Source organism: Watersipora subatra, chromosome 6 (assembly GCF_963576615.1).
Source record: "Watersipora subatra chromosome 6, tzWatSuba1.1, whole genome shotgun sequence".
NCBI lineage: Eukaryota > Metazoa > Bryozoa > Gymnolaemata > Cheilostomatida > Watersiporidae > Watersipora > Watersipora subatra.
In genome coordinates this window covers 6344309-6366229 of record NC_088713.1, presented here as the reverse complement: position 1 = coordinate 6366229, position 21921 = coordinate 6344309, and the positions used below count along the sequence as shown (strand labels likewise).

The following is a 21921-nucleotide window of genomic DNA, read 5'->3' as shown; positions in this document are numbered from 1 at the left end:
TTATGTTGGCCACCGAGTCTAATTATGTAGTCCGGACAGCGGCCCTGTTAATATTTTGTAGTCCGGTTCGGTGTCCTTGAAACAGATACCGGGTCGTATCCAATTACCCTCCGGGTAATCCGATTTAATAAATAAGACTGTTGCGGGTAAAATGTCTGTATTTTATCGTATCGTGTCCAAACACCAACTGCCCTTCATAAAATTTGGGCCTTTTTTATATACTACCAATTGCGGGTAAAACTTGCCCGGACACGACGAAACAAACTAAAGGCCGTGTCAACCATAGTCCGTGTTCGGGTAACAATGACATTTTCGTTAGTTCAATATAAGAATATATACAGTAATTCATGTAATTTCATAAGTACAACTTAAATACAATTCACATACTACAGTTAATACACAAACAAAACTTAACATAAATGAAACAATTACAATGAAAGTGTTATCGTGTGTTCTTTTAGTTGCGGTACTTCTTTGTTGGTCGACGGCTATCGGTTTCATTACACATTTTATTACATTAAAAAGTAAAACCTATTCAATAGACGGTAAAAATATACATGTACAAAGTAATATGTATAAAATAATTATTATCATTCAAGCTCAAAATTCTTAGAAATATATAACTTCGCTATTTTAGAGCTGTTTGTGTCACTTTTGTTTACAAAAAATCTATGCATATCACTATTAGAATGTTGTATTTAACTCGTTTATACCAGGTGAAAATTCAATTTAAAAAGAGGTTTATCAATTTTACATATCAAGTACGCTAGTCCTTGTGTAGGGAAATCATCACCAAATGCTCATTATTTTACTGTCTCGAGTCTCGAATTTTTACAAGACAGTGTCTCGAGTCTCGTCTCGAACTTAAAAAACCTGTCTCGTTCCACCTCTAGCTGTAGTAGTCTGAGTAGTAAATGCTTCTAATTAGTGAGTTGTTAGTTAATAATAAGCCTATCGTGTCTTTACTTAAACAAAAGGAAATAGTTATCCACCTGCAGTGAGCCAATAGAAAACATGTTTACATTCCACGCTGACATGAGTTTCGCTTCGCAAAAACTTAATTTTTTATTGTAATTTCTTCTTTGCAATATCCATTACAGTTACCGAGAGGCTTCACAAGTTACAGATAAAGGACTTCTGATTATCTATAATTACTAGTGACAGTTATTGTTTATTTTCAAGAAGAATAATAATAACTCTGTAAACTATAATAATAGTGATATCTCATCTGGCTCGGAACATGCCCAAGTTGCTACTCACGCTAATAAGGGACTAAAAAGTGCCCAAGCACATTTTGCAACACATTTGTAGCTTTTTTGTGGTATTGGCTGATGTATAATTTTATGCCGATTATTTTGATATCAAAATCTTTATCCCAGACGCTGTGGTTTAAAAGTTGTAATGACTTGCATGTATATGTGCCATTGTCACATATTAGATGTTGCCGATTTTTAATTATGTCTTAGTAAAAAACTAGCTGAATGCCCGGTGTTGCACTGGTATTAAAGAACAGCTTATAAACAGTGACAGCTAATGTAGCTGTCTGCCACTTGCCATTAGCCTGGCACATTGCCAATGACTAATTTGCGTAAGCTAGTATCCATAATGCTAAACTTTTTAATAAGAGCCGTGAGAGCAAGCTTTAGAGCATTGTCTAATTCATAGTGCTATGTGTATTTTAGCTGACACAACGACTCATATCGCCTAACGAATCATTGCATCTCGCGTAGCTTAATTGCTAAGGATATCTCCTGGGGAAGGTTGAGTTCCAAGATCAAATCCAGCATGAACTGAATCTTTTGTTTCTAGATTTTAGTAGTTATATCTGGACAGACCGAACGACAGACTTTGAGATTTATACGTATACGTAGATTAACTAATTAGCAAATGAACGAATGATTAGCGAATTTATTAAATTGGAAAAGCGTCATTAATAGCAATTTATTTGAGGGCAATATAAGGTTAGCCATGAGTGTGACAAAATCTTCCTGTTTTTGTAACATATTTCTCTCTGAAAACTTATAGCTAAGATAATTGACAAGCAATGTTATTCTTCTGCCTTTTATCGATAGAAGCAATGAATGCATCATGTTGTTTGCAGCATGTCGCATGGCAAGCTTTATCCTTCATTTTTTTGTGACGTCATTTTATTGTTGCCGGCCATCTTTATAGACAATTTTATCGTTAAAAACACGAAGCTTCTGCAATGAATTTTTGAAAACGATGCCTTGGTTTGCAATTTTTTTAATTATAGCATCAAAACAACACCAACAAGTGCTATTGAATAAAAGAATAACGATCGTTTTCTACAAATATGGCGGTTTTTCCGAGAACGAGCGCATGTGCAAACGGCTTAATGACGTCAAAAAAAATGATGGGTTGTTGTTGGCATGGTTACTTAATATATCGGCAATTCACAGTGTTGATAAAATCACTGCTGTTCTTTAAAAACTTTCTATGACGATCAATAAGTTGAGAGATATAATAAGCCTGATCTGCACATTTTTATAGAAAAAATTTGGTTTCATAATAGACTACTATTAGTGTTGAGCTGCTATACATACAGTGAAACATGGATAACTCGCCCTCGGATATAGCGAACACATGGTTAACTCGAATGGATTTGCCTGGTCCCACGCAATGATAAATGGCTCTATATAACTCGAACTCAACACTGTTATAACGAACTGCTTTTTGCCCAACGGCTACTGAAACGGTTGTTATCGCTCTAGAAAATCTCTTTATTTCAAGCCATAAAGGTAAACTTCAACTTTTCGTCATTCATAAGCGTCGTTATTACCTCCATCGGCAAAATATTTTTGTCAACGACTTTTCTAAAGGTTTGGTGAAATTTGATTTATCCTGCTATACGATGAATAGCACGGGCTAGCCGGGTCACGCGCGCAAGGATTTTCGCCACGCACATACAAAACAAAAACAGCATGTTGTTTTTGTTTTGTATTTGCGTGGTGAAAATCTTTGAGTGCGTGACCCGGCTAGCCCGTGATGAATAGTTTTCCGACGTTGATTCCGTGTTGAATCAACGTCGGAATGTTGAATGTTTAAAACGTCTTAAAAATTGTTGTAAGTAATTAAACGTATACGTTGTCTTAGCTTAAAAACTATTCATCGTTTGACCTAAACACAGAATTCGTGTGTACATTCAATAAGTATCCATTCAAAAAGCGTGAGTGATATACAATGTACCGTAAAACCTCGTAAAACTTTTAATTGAACTGCCTCGGAGTGTTGCTCTTAACGAATCCTAGGTAAAGTGAGGTAATCTTTGCATAAAATTCAAAAAAAATCGGCAAAATTGATCGTGGGTAAAACGCTCAAAAGAAAAAGATGTCTTTTCTTTTGAGCATTTCAGCAACGATCAAGTTTTGCCAATGTCAATCTAAAAAAACGTCCTGGCAATAACATCACCTCAAACAACAAACCAATCTCAAGTGATAGAAAAGTCTCTATACTTTTTGATAAAAACGTTTTAAGCTTTACATTAGAAGCATTAAATTTGAAACAAGTCATTTGTGCTTTTGATTTATATTATAGTTTGTATATGTACATGTATCTACTAATAAATAAGTAAATACATGGACTTGTAACAGTGCTCTGATAACTTGAACGCTCTGATAATTCGAACACTTTTGCTCGGTCCCTTGAAGTTTGAGTTATCCGAGTTTCACTGTATTTAAAAAATATTTGAAATGAATTCGTTACATCTATGTTTTTAACGGCTTTCGGTCGACCGAATAGTTCTTACACTGAGTAATGTTAGTTTTGCCAAATGATGGTTGTTATGAAAAGATAGGAAAATATTACGAAATCGGTTTAATTATTATTCGACACTGTAGGTTCCAGTTTTGATAAAGTAAATAAATTTACAAAAACATACATTTAGTGCAAAAAGCCAAAAACAGCAATAAGGACAATGCTTTCACCCATGCTGCCATCCATTCTACATTATTTTGTAAAGAGCAAGTATGCGCAACCCATAGAGTTATCTCCCCCTAGAGTGATAACTACACGAGCGTTTCCGGTGCCAACAAGGAGCGTTTAGGCCACGCCTCTTTTTTTGTGCTAGTCAGTCGTAGTGATTGACAGAACAATAACATCAGCCATGAGAATGATCATGAATTTCCACAGTTAAGATGGTAATTATTGCTCACATTAAAGAAATGATGATTATAGTTTATTACTCTAATATACGCTTATTATTTAAAGCAATTTAATACCTACATGCCTTGCAAAGACACTGAATAGATAGTGTTAAGTAAGTGAGTTAATGCAATCAGTTACTCCAATGATATACAGCCCACCACACATGGGGGCTGTATATCATTGGTTACTCATAGATAAGATAGATAGTCATACTGGGATTGTAATACATTGGTGTGATGGGAAGCTAATCGACTGCCATCAACTGAAAGTATTGACATTGTATGGTGATAGAGTGATTCATTGACACCACAGTTCACAAACAGCCCTTGCATGTAATATTAGATTTCAATACATATCAATCAAATACATAGACTAGCTTGAAACAAAGATGTCCACTAGTTAGTGGACATCTTTGCTTGATGTAAACAAGCAAAAAACTTGAAAGTTAGAGTGGCAAATGTTGTTATATGTTAGATAAAAATAAATTATACTTAATTGTACTAAATTATAATTATTTAAAAATAACATAGAATTTCTTATTACCTTATTTATTAAATAATCTTTTATTGTAATCATAGCTAAAAAGATTATATTTAGCCATTACTTGCTAATTACTTCACATTTACATTTAAACACATTTGGAAATGGAAATAAATGGAAATAATATGGAAATGAAGTAGGGAAATGCTATGAAAACGGAAATAATTTGGAATTGAATTATGTAAATGTAATTAATATGGAAATGGAATTAATATGGAAATGGAATTAATATGGAAATGAATTATGTAAATGGAATTATTATGAAAATGTAATTAATATAGAAATGGAATTAATATGGAAATGAATTATGGAAATGAATTATGTAAATGGAATTAATATGGAAATGGAATTAATATGGAAATGAATTATGTAAATGGAATTAATATGGAAATGGAATTAATATGGAAATGGAATTAATATGGAAATGAATTATGTAAATGGAATTATTATGAAAATGTAATTAATATAGAAATGGAATTAATATGGAAATGAATTATGGAAATGAATTATGTAAATGGAATTAATATGGAAATGGAATTAATATGGAAATGAATTATGTAAATGGAATTAATATGGAAATGGAATTAATATGGAAATGGAATTAATATGGAAATGAATTATGTAAATGGAATTATTATGAAAATGTAATTAATATAGAAATGGAATTAATATGGAAATGAATTATGGAAATGAATTATGTAAATGGAATTAATATGGAAATGGAATTAATATGGAAATGAATTATGGAAATGAATTATGTAAATGGAATTAATATGGAAATGAATTATAGAAATGAATTATGTAAATGGAATTAATATGGAAATGTAATTAATATGGAAATGGAATTAATATGGAAATGAATTATAGAAATGAATTATGTAAATGGAATTAATATGGAAATGGAATTAATATGGAAATGAATTATGTAAATGGAATTAATATGGAAATGTAATTAATATAGAAATGGAATTATTATGGAAATGAATTATGGAAATGAATTATGTAAATGGAATTAATATGGAAATGGAATTAATATGGAAATGAATTATGTAAATGGAATTAATATGGAAATGGAATTAATATGGAAATGGAATTAATATGGAAATGAATTATGGAAATGAATTATGTAAATGGAATTGATATGGAAATGGAAATTAAGAGGAATTAAGAAGAAAAAATAAACAACTGTAAAGGTTTTCAAGCTTTTTCAAACAACTACAACTTTTAAATTTCATATCATGAAAGAAGTGTTTTGTTGAAATAATTTAAGAAAAAAAATAAAATTATAAATGTGTTTAAATGTAAAATCATTAGCAAGCAATGGCTAAATATAAGTAGTATAATTAAGTATAATTTATTTTTATTTAACATATAACAACATTTGCCACTTTAACTTTCAAACTACATATTATGAGAAGTGTTTTGTGTAATTGAAATAAATAAAGAGGAGAAAATAAAAACAACTAAATGTTTTCAAGCTTTTCAAACAACTACAACTTTTAAATTTCATATCATGAAATAAGTTTTTTGTTAAAATGAATTAGGAAGAAAAATGAAACTCCAAATGTGTTTACATGTAAATGTGAAATAATTAGCAAGTAATGGCTAAATATAATCTTTTTAGCTATGATTACAATAAAAAATTATTTAATAAATAAGGTACTAAGAAATTCTATGTTATTTTTAAATAATTATAATTTAGTACAATTAAGTATAATTTATTTTTATCTAACATATAACAACATTTGCCACTCTAACTTTCAAGTTTTTTGCTTGTTTACATCAAGCAAAGATGTCCACTAACTAGTGGACATCTTTGTTTCAAGCTAGTCTATGTATTTGATTGATATGTATTGAAATCTAATATTACATGCAAGGGCTGTTTGTGAACTGTGGTGTCAATGAATCACTCTATCACCATACAATGTCAATACTTTCAGTTGATGGCAGTCGATTAGCTTCCCATCACACCAATGTATTACAACCCCAGTATGACTATCTATCTTATCTATGAGTAACCAATGATATACAGCCCCCATGTGTGGTGGGCTGTATATCATTGGAGTAACTGATTGCATTAACTCACTTACTTAACACTATCTATTCAGTGTCTTTGCAAGGCATGTAGGTATTGAATTGCTTTAAATAATAAGCGTATATTAAAGTAATAAACTATAATCATCATTTCTTTAATATGAGCAATAATTACCATCTTAACTGTGGAAATTCATGATCATTCTCATGGCTGATGTTATTGTTCTGTCAATCACTACGACTGACTAGCACAAAAAAGAGGCGTGGCCCAAACGCTCCTTGTTGGCACCGGAAACGCTCGTGTTGTTGAAGGCACAGTAATCACTCTAGGGGGAGATAACTTTATGGCGCAACCATACCCATTTATAGGATTCGTCTGCACATGTAACAAAGGAATAAAAGACATATTGCCAACTTGTAAAATCAGTTTGTAAAAATACTAAGTATCCATAAAATCTGCAACAAGAAAAGTAGAATTTAACGTTTTGATTACAACTCTCCTAGCAAGTTGCGATATTACAGCTATCTAGAGCTGGAAATACAGGCCAATCTTATAAGTCATTCACAATTACAATTGTGAATTGTTTATTATTGTTGTTATTTATAATTGTTGTTTATTATTATTATTGTTTCTCATTATTGCATGAATTCTAAAGCCTGTTTAATTAATGTCGTGATTTCACAAATAGATTTTTTGTAAATTTTACAATTTTTTTTCATCGATAATTCTAATAATTGTAATTAACATTTCCAAACATTACATTCTTGACAACAGTTTGAAATTTGCTTTAGATTTGATAACGGCAAACGATTACTGAAGCTTCTAATGCACCGTCGATTTATGTCATTAGTTTTTGAGGTTTTCGAAAAATTTCGTTGCTGAGGTTTTGTTTCAATTTACTTTAGGAAATGTGTCTCCCCTCTGTGGAAGCGACAGTAATGAAGATCGTTTCCATGGTAAAGAAAAATTCAGTCAAAAGTGTATTCCTTGCATCAGATGACCAGGCTTACCACGCAGACATAGTCTCATCACTCAAGAACATTTCGGTCAGTTTCTTTTCACCTACAACAGGGGTTCCCAACCTTTTTCACTCAGTTCCCCCTTTTTAGGCCTTTTCAGAAATTTGATGCCCCTCAACGCACTTTTAGCTCACAGGACTGAAATCGACCAATACAAATTATGACCTCATTTTATTGTACATATCTTAACATATAGCAACATACAGTGTACCCTCGAGATACGATACCCTGATATACGATTTTTTCACCTTACGAAGTGAAACATTGTGAGATCTTCACCTCGCTATACGAATTTTATTTCACCATACGATTGTGAGAAAAGTTTCGCCCGAGTTAAAATTTGGCTGTCGGTGTGCTCATAACGCACGTCGAAATAAAAGAAGACACCGAAACATAGTGCGCCGAAAACATTTTCTGAACGTTTAGAAGGGACACGATGATCGACTTCTCTCATGTCAGAATTCCGCGTGGAAAATTTCGTGTAAAGTACTCAAGGCAGAGGAAATATTCATTTGTAGCGTTATAATATCTTTTACTATATACTTTTAGTCAGCATACGTATATAACTACGGGTATCTACATTTAATTCGTTAGCTATGAAATCTGAGACTGATACAAAACGAAGGAAAAATGATTTCTATGTCAACAAATTTGGATGTCGCAAATAAGAAGGCACCCGTATTATTAACATTGTCAAGGAATATGATTGCGACCAATCAGCATTTGCAATTATTATTAAAACAAGAACCCCATTAAAGCAAGCACAAGAATAAGCTTACGACTGAAGATTTGAAGGAGTTAGAAGGCCATGCACGCGATCAGCATTCAAAAGGAGCAACCAATTAGTAAGGGCGAGGAGGTAGAAGATACAGGAAACCCCCACATTGGCAGAAATATTTCAAATGTTTAATTTACTGATGTGGAATGGTACATTAAAACAATACATGTATAATATATATTATTTATCTCTTGTGTGGCACGTTTTTCATATTTTATTCATTTTATTTGTTTCCTTTTGATTTTATGTTTTATTTTCTTGTTTAATTATGTCTTTGCAGATGGGCTTGTTATCTCCTATGTGAATACAATTCATCGTATGTATGTAACTCATATAACTAGCTACTCAAGATAGTTGATGCGTTTACATTACTTTCTGAAACTTGTTAAAGCCTTGTCCTTTAGTGTATAAATACGTACAAACTTTGTACGTATGGTTACATTGATTCTTGTGCACGTTTCATACAAGAAAAACTACTGTAGCACCTTCTCTGGATCCTTCTACAAACGTTAGCTAGCTAGCAGTTTTCTGCATTGCACCAGCATTTTATCTTTTAAATCAGAAGAAAAATTGGACAGGACTAGACAACTTTTTTTCGTCTGCAAAAAATCCCGTTTCATCACGTATTAAATTAACCTTCAAATGTACAGCAACATAATTAACATTGATACGTTTTTACCTCCTCTCTGCTTTATTCGCTACATGTACCAGCTAAAGTCACGTTACTCCAAAGGTATATGTACGTCCTGTATAATAGTAAATAAATTTCATTTTTCTTTTTGGTAGCCATTAAATGGTCAGGTGTGTGAGAGGCCGCTTTCGATAACTGCATCGCTCGGCCTTATTGAATTCTGGTTGAAAAAGGTTTCAACCAGACACGCTAAATTTTATAATGAAAGTGAAGACAGAAACCTATGAAGGATAAAATTTCGTGATAATAAGTTGAAATTCAGTAAACTAATTCAAAATACATACTAAAACATAAATTAACATACCATTTTGTTACTAATTTTCAAAATGTACCGCATTTTTATAAAATTTTGGACGATTTTTACCTTGCATTTTTCCATTGTATAATTACAATAGTTTCTATACCCCGACATACGATTTTTTCGCCATTCGATGCCAGTCTTGAAGCGGATTAACATCGTATCTCGAGGGTGCACTGTATTAATAATTTTTCTACACTACATGACCTTCGGCATGGCGGTGAATTGGTTTATGACTTGGTTAACTTATCCAATCAAAATCCAAATAGATTTGTTCACATACATCTGGGGTTTGACTAGTAGATAATTATAGGGGCTAGTGTTATACATAAAAGCGAAATGTAGAAGAAAATACCCAAACTCACAAGGCATTGCAGGACATTAATCAAAGATTTAGCAAGTTAGGCACCTCTTTGTTTTCTCCCTGTATATTCAAAATTTTCTCCTAGGGGAAATTCCCTCTTGGTTGGGAACTCCTGATTTACAGGTTTTCCACTACAGGTTTTTGTATATGACAAAATTATGTAAAACAGAGCATTTAAAACGATTATCGAACTCAGGGTGACCAACATTTTATAACAGTAAATCTTCTAAATAAGTTATTATTTTGTTTCTAGATAATATTTGTCTGTACATTTCTCAAATGGATCTTTTCTGCAAAAACTCACTGAAAACTAATTTATCCACCAGTAACATTCACATTGACCCAAAAAAACTATAAAGCATGTTTTTTGGTTGATTGAAATACATGTAACTAGCAATTGAACGTAAGTGCCCTGTAATAATACGAAGGAGATAATAATGGAATATTCTACAAGTTTATCATGAGCACTTGGGTGAGTTGGCTGGAAGATGGGTGTTGGAGTAGTGAGAAAGATAGGTGTAGGAGTGAGAGAGATAGGTGTAGGAGTGAGAGAGATAGGTGGGTAGTAAGAGACATAGGTGTAGGAGTGAGAGAGATAGGTGTAGGAGTGAGAGAGATAGGTGTGGGAGTGAGAAAGATAGGTGTAGGTGTGAGAGAGATAGGTGTAGGAGTGAGAGAGATAGGTGTAGGAGTGTAAAAGATAGGTGTGGGAGTGAGAGAGATAGGTTTAGGAGTGAGAAAGATAGGTGTAGGTGTGAGAGAGATAGGTGTAGGGGTGAGAGAGATAGGTGTAGGAGTGAGAGAGGTAGTTTTAGGAGTGAGAGAGAGAGAGATAGGTGTAGGAGTGAGAGAGATAGGTGTAGGAGTGAGAGAGATAGGTGTAGGAGTGAGAGAGATAGGTGGGGGAGTGAGAGAGATAGGTGGGGGAGTGAGAGAGATAGGTTTAGGAGTGAGAGAGAGATAGGTGTAGGAGTGAGAGAGATAGGTGTAGGAGTGAGAGAGATAGGTTTAGGAGTGAGAAAGATAGGTGTAGGTGTGAGAGAGATAGGTGTAGAAGTGAGAGAGAGATAGGTTTAGGAGTGAGAGAGAGATAGGTGTAGAAGTGAGAGAGAGATAGGTTTAGGAGTGAGAGAGAGATAGGTGTAGGAGCGAGAGAGATAGGTGTAGGAGTGAGAGAGATAGGTGTAGGAGTGAGAGAGAGATAGGTGTAGAAGTGAGAGAGAGATAGGTTTAGGAGTGAGAGAGAGATAGGTGTAGAAGTGAGAGAGAGAGATAGGTTTAGGAGTGAGAGAGAGATAGGTGTAGGAGTGAGAGAGATAGGTGTAGGAGTGAGAGAGATAGGTGTAGGAGTGAGAGAGAGATAGGTTTAGGAGTGAGAGAGATAGGTGGGGGAGTGAGAGAAAGATAGGTGTAGGAGTGAGAGAGATAGGTGTAGGAGTGAGAGAGATAGGTGTAGGAGTGAGAGAGAGATAGGTTTAGGAGTGAGAGAGATAGGTGTAGGAGTGAGAGAGAGATAGGTTTAGGAGTGAGAGAGATAGGTGGGGGAGTGAGAGAGATAGGTGTAGGAGTGTAAAAGATAGGTGTAGGAGTGAGAGAGATAGGTGTAGGTGTGAGAGAGATAGGTGTAGAAGTGAGAGAGATAGGTGTAGGTGTGAGAGAGATAGGTGGGGGAGTGTGAGAGATAGGTGTAGGAGTGAGAGAGAGATAGGTGTAGGAGTGAGAGAGATAGGTGGGGGCGTGAGAGAGAGATAGGTGTAGGAGTGAGAGAGAGAGAGGTGTAGGAGTGAGAGAGAGATAGGTTTAGGAGTGAGAGAGAGATAGGTTTAGGAGTGAGAGAGATAGGTGTAGGAGTGAGAGAGAGATAGGTGGGGGAGTGAGAGAGATAGGTGTAGGAGTGAGAGAGATAGGTGTAGGAGTGAGAGAGATAGGTGTAGGAGTGAGAGAGATAGGTGGGGGAGTGAGAGAGATAGGTTTAGGAGAGAGATAGAGAGAGAGAGAGTTAGGTGTAGGAGTGAGAAAGTTATTAAATATTTAAATAAAGCAGCTGGAGATTCATTCAATCAATGCTATTATTAGTTCATACACCAGACCAGAAACCAATCAGGTTTGAGATTTATTGTCAGGTTGTTTGCTTTTTCTTACTATAAGAGTCTTCATCCTTATTAGAAACTTAGCCAGGTATGTTTGTCATCACTTTGTGTTTTTATTGTCAGTGTATCATCCTCGAGCTGCCCATCGATATACCGGACTTTTCGGACTATAAACTGCACCCCTATATAAGCGGCATCTGCTTTATTTTCCAGAAAACGATAATAAAACAATACATAGGTCGCAGAACCCAGGATGGTGCTTTTTAACACGGCAGCAACTTTCCTGTTTAAAACGGAATAGTGCCTAACCGTTTTAGTCTAAAGTCGTATTAACCGACGCTTTTTAACCTAGTGCCTAACAGAACAGTACTGTTAGGCATTGTTTCATATTTTCTTTCACTGCTAGAAGCGCACTCACCGGAGATTCCTGTTAATGCGCCCTAGTGATGAAAGAAAAAGCCACAGAATAGCCGCATCCTTATATAAGCCGCATGGCTCAAATCATCAGAAAGAAGTAGCGGCTTGTCGTCCGAAAAGTACAGTACTAATTCTGTGAAAATATTGAATAAACAACTTTTGATTGTTTAAATTATTAACAATGAATTTGATTTGCCATACATCGGTTTCCATGTCCCAAACATCGGTGATAAACAGCTTTTCACTAGTGTAAGGCTCATTGCCCAGTCCATGAAATGATCGTGTTATGTTGAGAATCATTCAGCATTGGCTCTCGCTGTCGCTAGAAGGATGAGTGAAAAAGGAAGAAAAATTTAATGTCTGTTGGGGAATTTTTACTACATTGTAAAGAACTTGCCATTCCAGGTCGATGATTTGCTTGTGGGCGGAACAGGCAGCGAATGCGTGCTCTGACAACAACATAATTTGTTGTAAAATATTTTACAGGTGCCCGTGTACTGGTTGCCTTCAAACCATCCTCACCTTGACCTAGCCGTCCTAAGCAAGGCAGAGCACTTCATAGGAAACTGCGTATCGTCATTCTCTGCATTTGCTGTGAGGCATCGTCGCGTCCAAGATCTCCCAGTCAACTTTTGGGCATTCACTCGGAAACCGCGAGACGAGCTGTAATTGATCTGTAAGGCCTGTCTAATTTTTCTTTTTTCTGTTCATTCCATGTTGCTAGTCATTTAGCTTTTGTGCAGAGGAAAGCGGAGTTCTATTCCAGCCGATCTCATCTAATACCTTCAGGGACAAATATGCATCATTCCTAATAGTTCTCTATTGACTTGATGAATAGCTCATGGCATCTGGCCTCAACTATTTATTAGCGTATGTTCTATTATTATCTGAATATTCTATGGAATAATAGCAAATAATAAATAAATAAAATTTCTATATCTAAGTTTCTGTTTGTCTCTTTCCACTAAGTTCTTATTTTATCATAAAATATTATAATTAAATTTTTATCATAAAATATGATAAAATTGTTATCATGTTTCACGAGAAAAATATTTTATCATAAAATAGCAATAAGCCTGATGATGCTTGGAATTTTTTTCATTATCAACGCAAATCGTTCCATGACCAAAATTCGTGTTCATTGACGTGTTGATTGTTCTTCGAATTATTGTTATTGAATTCGAGTTATTCTTGTAGCACCTTTTTAGGTTTTAAATATTACATATAGACGTCAACTGTGGTATATAAGCTGCCAACTTCATAAAAGATATCAAAAATGCATCAACTCATTCATTGAGTACAAATGTCCTTGATGCACTTGAAGACGAATTTTGGGAGTTTTTTATCCAATAGATTGTGACAGATTCATAGTGAAACCCAAGGTTCTAGGATTGTCAATTCATGCTGCCATCGCTTGAAGCCGACCTTCATTTACACACTAAATGGGACGGAGCGAGTCTGCTCTTACAACCATTCCTGTTTCTCATTATAATAAACATTTTTGCAGCTTTTCAATACCAATTAAACTATAGTAGTTAGTAATGTGTTAGTTTACCAAATTTCAAGGTGACTGTCAACGGTTGAAGAGCCTTACCCCAGGGTCGATACTCTGAAAGAAACACTCACCTGGCTAGGCCCAGACTTGCATATTGTACCCCCAATCTCGTGGTTGGTCAATTTGAAATAAACCCCTAAACACTGGGAGTTCCCTAAGGGGCGCCCAGGTTCCACGCCCCGCTAAACATCCAATATGATTAAGAAACTATAAAAATAATTTTCATTAGGCCTAAGCATATGTATTCCCTATGTATCTAGGGGAACACCTAATCAGGCCAATCAATGAAAGAAATTGTTAGCAAAACTTAGCAAATTTTATTTGGGCCCCTAAAGTAGCAAATTCACTGACAGTGTCCCATGGTCTGAAAACCCTCCCCTAAAACGTGATTTTGGGACGAGCCTAATGAGCCTTTTGGGGGGGGGGGTATCAACCCTGGGACCCTTACAAAGCAATATTTTAAGAAGTATTCAAATTATGGCTTACATATTTTACTTTTTCTTTGTGACGGTTTCAGCCAAGATTTCAAAATCAGAGTTTCATACTCGAATAGAATAATTAGCTCATGACAATGCCTTCAGTCTACAGTGCACATAATTGACGAATAAAGGCCGAGTGGACAATGACGATATAGTGTGAACCAGTCTTTGGATTCCCAATTGATACTGTTAATGCTTGAGGTGAACTGGTTTTGCACATAAGTCACAGCAAGTCCGCACTTATCGCTCGTCCTAACGTGAAAATTTGTTAACATCACGGAACATCACTCTTATAACAATAATATTTATTCATTGGTTCATATTCGTTGGTTTTTCACAATTTACATTTTGTGCTCTTTTAGACAGAGAAGTCTATTTCTAAGTATATGCTGTTGTATTTGAAATACACTGCTGTAATCTTTTAGTTATTGCAATGGCAATCTAGTGCCTAGATCTATTAACAAGATTTTAAAATCCTGCATCTTTGCATTTTCACAACCGAGCTCATATATGGCTGTTAAAATTCATATTCCAGCATTGCATTTGGAGTGACACTTAATTTGTTAATTTTGTTACACCAACAAGGCAAACCAAGCGACTATGTCGAGATCACCCAGTTTCTACCTCTACATGGTCGGTATCCCTAGTTTTTCTTAAAAGTTCATTAGTCTCCTCATTGCTTTGTACCGCTAACAAGCAAGAACATTCTAAAACAATGGTTTACCATATTAGGAAGTAACCTTGAAACATTACGATTCAGCTATATTTTTATCGTTATAGGATGTAGTCGTGTGCTCGGCGAACAATTGGGTCATCCATCTCTGACCTCGAATAGCTTGCGATTCTTAACATATTGCACAAAATCATCAATTAAAATTCACTGAGACAATACAAGATGAAATACATGAGTATTGGAGTTATCTGCCCTACTAAATAGATACAAGTGTTGGGAGTTATCAGCTCTTCTAGACAGGCACACCTAATGTACATAGAGAAGTAGTTTTAAAATAGTGGTCAGTAAATCAGTATTTACAATAAAAGGAAAAAATTTGACATGAAACAGTAAAATTGGAATGCTCTTCAATAAATCAAACTACAACATCCCGACTTACTGTGGGTAATTTTGCAAAAATATGTACTGAAATTTAAATATGTTTGATTGAAGTTAAACGATAACAACAATAATATATTAAAAATAACTATTTTATATTCATGATCAGTAAATTATACACGTTGGCCATATTAATAGGTCCAGTAGGTAAAGTTGAGCGATCCTGTTCCTGCATAGCCCTGCTTGTACGATTGTCATCATTGGCATCTATTTTTAGCCTTAGTTCCTCATGCTGATACGCTAGTATATCACAGTATGTCGTCATCAGATGCTTTATGGCAAACAAATGCTAACTCGTGAAGAGCTCTTGTGTGTCAGGTAGCATTGGATGTTGATTATTTATGCATCTTGGTCTCGAATCTGGAGACCACGTTCCACCTATACAGGTAGCTGCAGATGGTCCTTCCAGTCTGACAATAGAATATAAAACTCATGTTCAGGAACAATCATCATGTAAATCAATGGATATTTTAATTTGTTCATATTATTTGATGTAATACCGAGAGAACCTTTAGATTGGAAGAGTTGGGTATTTAGCATCGACAGAAGCAAGCAAAGTGATGTTTAATTGAATTTTGGCCAAAACCATAATTCGATTAAACAACAAAAATTCTTTCTGCTGAACTTGTCATCAAAGGTTTTTACCTTTGACCTCGTTTGTAATTAAAGTCAATGACAACTTCAAAAGCTATCAGTGCCGATTCTCACGTCTAGACTGGTAATCTCTCGAAATTAACATAGATGAAAATTTCAGTTGTTTGTCCTATTAAGTTCGATAATCTATTGTATCAGTTGTTGCGAAACAACGTTTAGTCTAACATAAACGTATTAACACATGCATCTTCAATGAAGTACATTTTTGTTAGTACAACTAGAAATAGTACAAAATACGTATGATGTTACAAAAACTACGCTACGACAGCACAGACAACAAAAGCTCTTAATGATTATTCTCACCGAAAATTTCTGGTGCAATAGTAGGCTATTTGTTGACCATGCCTAAAAATTCTACAAAATGTTTGAACATTAAGATTTGAAACCAGGTGAGCAGCGACTGCCTCTCTTGATTGCCAAAGGATAAGTAATGTTTGTTATAAGTTTTCACCCCTAAAAGCCTTTGTTGTGGCTCACCTTAGTACTTATACAAAAACTTCGAACACGAATTATTACTAGAGTTAATTTACAGAGTTCGTAAATTAAACCAAAATTTTGCCAAAATAAATGTACGAAATTGAGCTATCATTTTGCTTAAAAAGTGGACAATTTTTGTTACTTTTCAGTCAAGATTCACTGCATAATTTCGCAGTTTTGATTTAGGATGGATTAAAAAAATTGTAGACAGTTACCTAAACATATTTCTGCTGGTGAAAGTTTTTAACAGTGGTGGTAAGATATTTCTGATAACTCCATTTTAATATTAGAAAACAGGGATCTGCATTTTGGCTAAATTAAAAACAACAGCGTTTTTTTGCATCTGATTTTACTAAGCTATCAAAAATTATTAAATATTCTTTGTTTTTCAATTGCATGGATTGTTGTGTAGAATTTTCTGCCGATTCCAAAAACCTTAGATAAAAGATTAAATTACTACAACTTTAGCTTTAACAGCCAAAAATACCAATTGAAAATCAGCAAAAAATTGTTCCGCACAAATTAGGTCCGCTTGAATAAGGAAGAAAATTCCATAGTGAAACAGTTTCGCTTCATCAACCAGATTCTTTTCCAATAAAACAAGTCAATACATTAACTTCCATCTTGCAGCCAATAAGGAAACCTATTTATTCGATGGCCAATCATATCACTTCTCACAAAGTATGAACTCACCTATAGCCAGTACTGCAATAATATTCAATCTTCTCTCCATGTCCTGCATGCCTCACATACGGACGATATGCAAATTTGCCAATGTCCCCCACAAGAAGTATTTTTCCATTTTCAAGGTCGCCAGGATGGTCACAGAAAACTGTAATTACAAACAAGCAGTTTCATAGAATAACCAAAACCTAACTGCAAAAAATGTTTTCACATCTCGAAATGGTTCATTCACTTTTAATTGTTTTTCAAGAATATTTCAAGGACATTTAACAAACTCTGTACTCACCCGCTCTGCATTCTGGGATAGTTCCAGTCCATTCGCCACCGCTGCAGGTGAGATATTGATCGCCAAAGAGCTTATGGCCAGCATTACACCGATACTTCACCCTGTCTCCGTATTTGGTGCCTCGGTACAATGCAAGACCATTGGCTATCTCTTGTGGCCTGTGGTCACAGCCACCTGCAGCAAAAAGGGTTTTCAACTTTAGTACAATTTATAAGTTGCCCTAGTAGTTTTTTTACATTTTAAACAGTTTTGTGTTGAAAAAAATCTTTGATGTTCTTTGCGATTGGTCGCGCATAGATGTTAAAAGCTACGAAACGTCAGAGCTTCTTCACATTCCTGCTTCGATTACGCTCTAAACAGAAAAAGCTTTGTCAAGTGAAACTAAAACTTTGTTCATTTTCCAACAATCTCCTATAAGATTCTGTAAATTTTCATGAAAATGCCAGTGACAAATCTCTTCCTGATCCATTTTTGCAGTGCCAAGTTAAATAAACATAAAACCTTGCACCCCATTGTTTATTCTCGTCATTTTATCCAGATGTTTGCTGCCAAATGCTGACACATACCTTGTACACACATAGGAAGGCTAGACCATGTTCCGTTATTGCATATGGGTTGGTTTGAATCGCTCGGAGCCAGTCCTTCATCACACACCACATTCAGCCTATCTCCATGGTCAAGAATTATTGGGGCTTGCCTCGATCCAACAAAAATTTGTGCATTGCTTATGTCAGGACGTGCACAGCTCCCTGTGAAAACAAAATCTAGTGTGGACCAACGCAAAGTACCCAGTTGCTCAGGGAATGGCAAGCAATGGCGTCCTCTGATGGAATGGTATCATGGAAATTGAGTATTTTTATCAGTCAGAAATAATATACCGGTAATCATTGTATGCTTGGGGCTACAGTCTAATAGCTTCAAAAAAAAGCAACGAGGAAATATTTAAGACCTCGCAGGAAGTTAGCCGCGATATTGACAACCAGCTATCGTCTTAGCAAAAAGAATTGTGTCATTAGTCTGCAGAATTTTATCGCATCTACAGTAGTGTGTGAAATAAACCGGACTCCTTTGTTGGAAAACTGAAAGTTTCAATTGCAGCATAGTTACTCATTTACTGGGTTTTCATGTTTTGAATGGATTCAAAGTGTCTTCCACTCCAAATCACAGAAGCGGCAAAATTTTAAAGGATTTGGTGCCACTTTGTATCACAAAATTTGTGCGAAGGCATTCACAGTGAAACTGCTATTCGATGTCACAATGATGGATCAATTCGGGTCGATAATACATGGCTAAGCTTTCGGCAGCGGAGGTATAAAATTCAGGGCATTTCATCACACTCCCATGTGGGTGTATTCTAACTACTATTGCCAACGATAAGTCGTCCATATGAAAATGATGAATTAATTACTTTTTTTATTTTATTACCTTACTCATTAAATGACTGAACTGATTCCCACTGCAAGTGCTGAACTTTTCCTCGGCTGTAATTTTCTAGCATAGAAATAGTTTTTTATATTAAAAGTGATTGTCTTTCATGCTACCTTTAAAGTAATAACTGTATAGCAAGTAGTATATTCTATTTTGTAATATAGGGAGCAGCTATAAAAAAACAACTTTTACTATATGCAGTATAGTAAAAGTAATACTAAATCTAATATAGTAATTCTGATTAGGTTCTGATCAAAAAGAAAATTCTGATTAGGTTTCCTGGATGAGTTATTGCAACAAGTGTACGAAGCGTGAATTAAAAAGTAACCATGACCCAAAAGGGCGTCTACTTTAATAAGTTCAGTTTTAAGGAAGACATCGCTTGTCTTGGAAATATTGGTCAAGTGCAACTTCGAATCATTGAAACGGTAAAGTGCGAAATTCGTCGGCAGAGGTCCACTCCGAATCCATTCGAAGCATGGAAACTTGGCAGTTGTGAATTTAGCCAATAACCATAAAGTATATATTAAATTAAATATTGTTATATTATTATAAATTTAATTATATATTAAATTAATCCTTATTTGTCCTGCTTTCAAATACATAAACTGAACAGCTGTGAAATTATGTTTTAGAATGATTATGTAGGCTAAGTTGTGAATGTTTAATTTTTTAATGGCTAAAGATAACAATCTGTTTAGATACGATTTCATCAGATAAAATCTTATTTGATTATTTCAAGTTATCTGCATGCATACAACTTGAAATAAACAAATAATGGATTAAGTCTTTCTTTGGCAAATGTCAGAATAGCTGGAGACGAGGTAAAGTTTCTACAAATTGTTCATTCGTACCAACTAGTAGTGCCACAAGACTAACTAGCGTAACAACTCTGTTATTAACTTACTGTGGCATCGCGGTACTGGGAATGACCAGTGCCCTGTTTCTAAACATGTGGCTGTAACAGCCAATCCGTCAAACTTTGACCCATCCAAGCACCTGCAAACAAGTGTCACATTCTTTATTCTCCAAATATTCAAGCCTAGCTCAAGCTTATAGAGCAACGACATGGGAGATAAATCTAAGAATCGAAGCAGGGGGAGAAGGAGAAAATAGCTAGTTTATCACATATCAACAGCCAGTTTTAAAGAGTACTCTATAGCAGCTAAAGCTAAATGGCGGATCCTGATCTCTGTAGCTTTTTTGTGGATCTTTCAAGTTGGCTGTCAAAAGATATTTTTCCAATATTTAAAAAAAATTCGATTTAAAAACGATTTTTGCAAACTTTTCTTAGCATTTTTGTAAACTCATTGTTTTCAGCAATGAATTTTGTAAAAAAACAATCCTAGAACACGACTCACAAACACTCCTCGTCATGAACTTTAAGAGTCGCTGTAAATAGCAGGAAATCGTGTTTTGATAGTATTCGTGAAGTCAAAGCCCGGTCATCACGTTTCTCATTAATATCAGACATATTTATTATAACACATTCAGTCATTTTTAGTCAAATTATGTATATAATCAACGTTTAAAAAAAATCAAATTTGACGCTTTGTTTCAAGATATACACAAATAGTTGCATGTTTATGTATGGTAAAAAAAAAACATGCACATTTTCAGCTTATTGTGGATCTTTATTTTGTCAGATTTGGCTGTAGCGGATCATGACCAAGATTATTTGGCCATCCCTGCTCTATAGAATGAATGTTGTTCTATTTTCAGTGAATATGCTATTCCGCTTGAATTTCACTCAAAAATATCAATTGAAACTAGTTGTGCCAAACTAGAAAGTGAAAACATAAGAAATTATTCAACACTTACCGATAGCGAATGATCGAGCCATACGTGTATCTTTGACCTTCAATGTAGCCATTCCAAAGGTCACCTGGAGGACCACAGTCTATCGCTGAAAACATTTCATTAAAATTTCATTAATTTTTCCTATTTTTTTCTCTAACCAAAAACTAATATTCATTTCAAGGATTCCTTACAGAAATTTTTGCTTTTGCATTTATGACGCCACCTACCAACACCTGTCTTTTTATGTATATAATATATAAAATATATAATATACATAAAATATATAATATACATAAAATATATAATAAAAATAAAATATATACATAATATATAGCATAGTAAAAGTAATACTAAATCTGATATAGTAATTTATATAAAATTGATTTAAATAAATTTGATATAAAAACATTTTATACTAAATGTATTTATAACATTTATATGTATAATATATATATAATGTTATCGCGTTTGTTTTAATAGATGCATTTGAAAGAATTGTATCCCTGCTATCACTTGTATTTGCTGCAAAAGGTGAATCTGAATCTGAAGGTTCATAGTCTTTGCTAGATAATCAGGTGCTTTTTGTAAGAAATAACCCAACTACCAACTATAAATTAACTATTTTCTGATAGCAAGCTAAAGGAAAGCTGTAGACTCCTTACGCAAGCATTCAGGCGAAATTCCACTCCACTCGCCATTCTCCATGCAAGTTCTTTTAGCACTACCGCTCAACCTGTACCCAGGATCACAGACTATTGTCACGCTGTCACCGAATACATAAGACCGGCCTATTTTGGTGCCATGTCTGGGTGACTTGACCTTCTCGCAGGTGTTTGAAGCTGCAAATAGAATTCAACACAAACTTTTCCAATGGAACTGGATGAGCGAGTGTATTGATGAATGCAGGTGGTTGGAGTAACATTACCTGGACTATTGAACAGGTTGGCTGCAGGACACAAACTATATCTGTAAAAATGCCTACACACCCATCGAGAGATTTATTAAATAGTAATAGTTTTATTGACAAACTCTTCGACAGCACTAAATATTA

At 34.7% G+C, this 21921-nt stretch overlaps 2 protein-coding genes across 6 annotated transcripts in view; one reads left to right on the top strand and one right to left on the bottom strand.

Annotated features, from left to right (window-relative positions):
• LOC137398523 (GDP-fucose protein O-fucosyltransferase 1-like) overlaps positions 1-13262 on the top strand; it is a 47277-nt gene extending 34015 nt beyond the window's left edge. For both annotated transcript variants that reach the window (XM_068084641.1, XM_068084642.1), the window contains exons 8-9: positions 7645-7785; positions 12883-13262. In XM_068084641.1, the coding sequence (XP_067940742.1) occupies positions 7645-7785; positions 12883-13065 (324 nt within the window). In that variant the 3' untranslated portion in view covers positions 13066-13262. The remainder of the gene's footprint in view (positions 1-7644; positions 7786-12882) is intronic.
• Positions 13263-15321: 2059 nt separating this feature from the next.
• LOC137398574 (protein lev-9-like) overlaps positions 15322-21921 on the bottom strand; it is a 30016-nt gene continuing 23416 nt past the window's right edge. For all 4 annotated transcript variants that reach the window (XM_068084727.1, XM_068084730.1, XM_068084728.1 and 1 more), the window contains 7 exons: positions 21533-21709; positions 20892-20976; positions 19978-20069; positions 18209-18391; positions 17643-17816; positions 17366-17504; positions 15322-15951 (listed from right to left, as the gene is read on the bottom strand). In XM_068084727.1, coding sequence (XP_067940828.1) covers positions 15831-15951; positions 17366-17504; positions 17643-17816; positions 18209-18391; positions 19978-20069; positions 20892-20976; positions 21533-21709 — 971 coding nt within the window. In that variant the 3' untranslated portion in view covers positions 15322-15830. The remainder of the gene's footprint in view (positions 15952-17365; positions 17505-17642; positions 17817-18208; positions 18392-19977; positions 20070-20891; positions 20977-21532; positions 21710-21921) is intronic.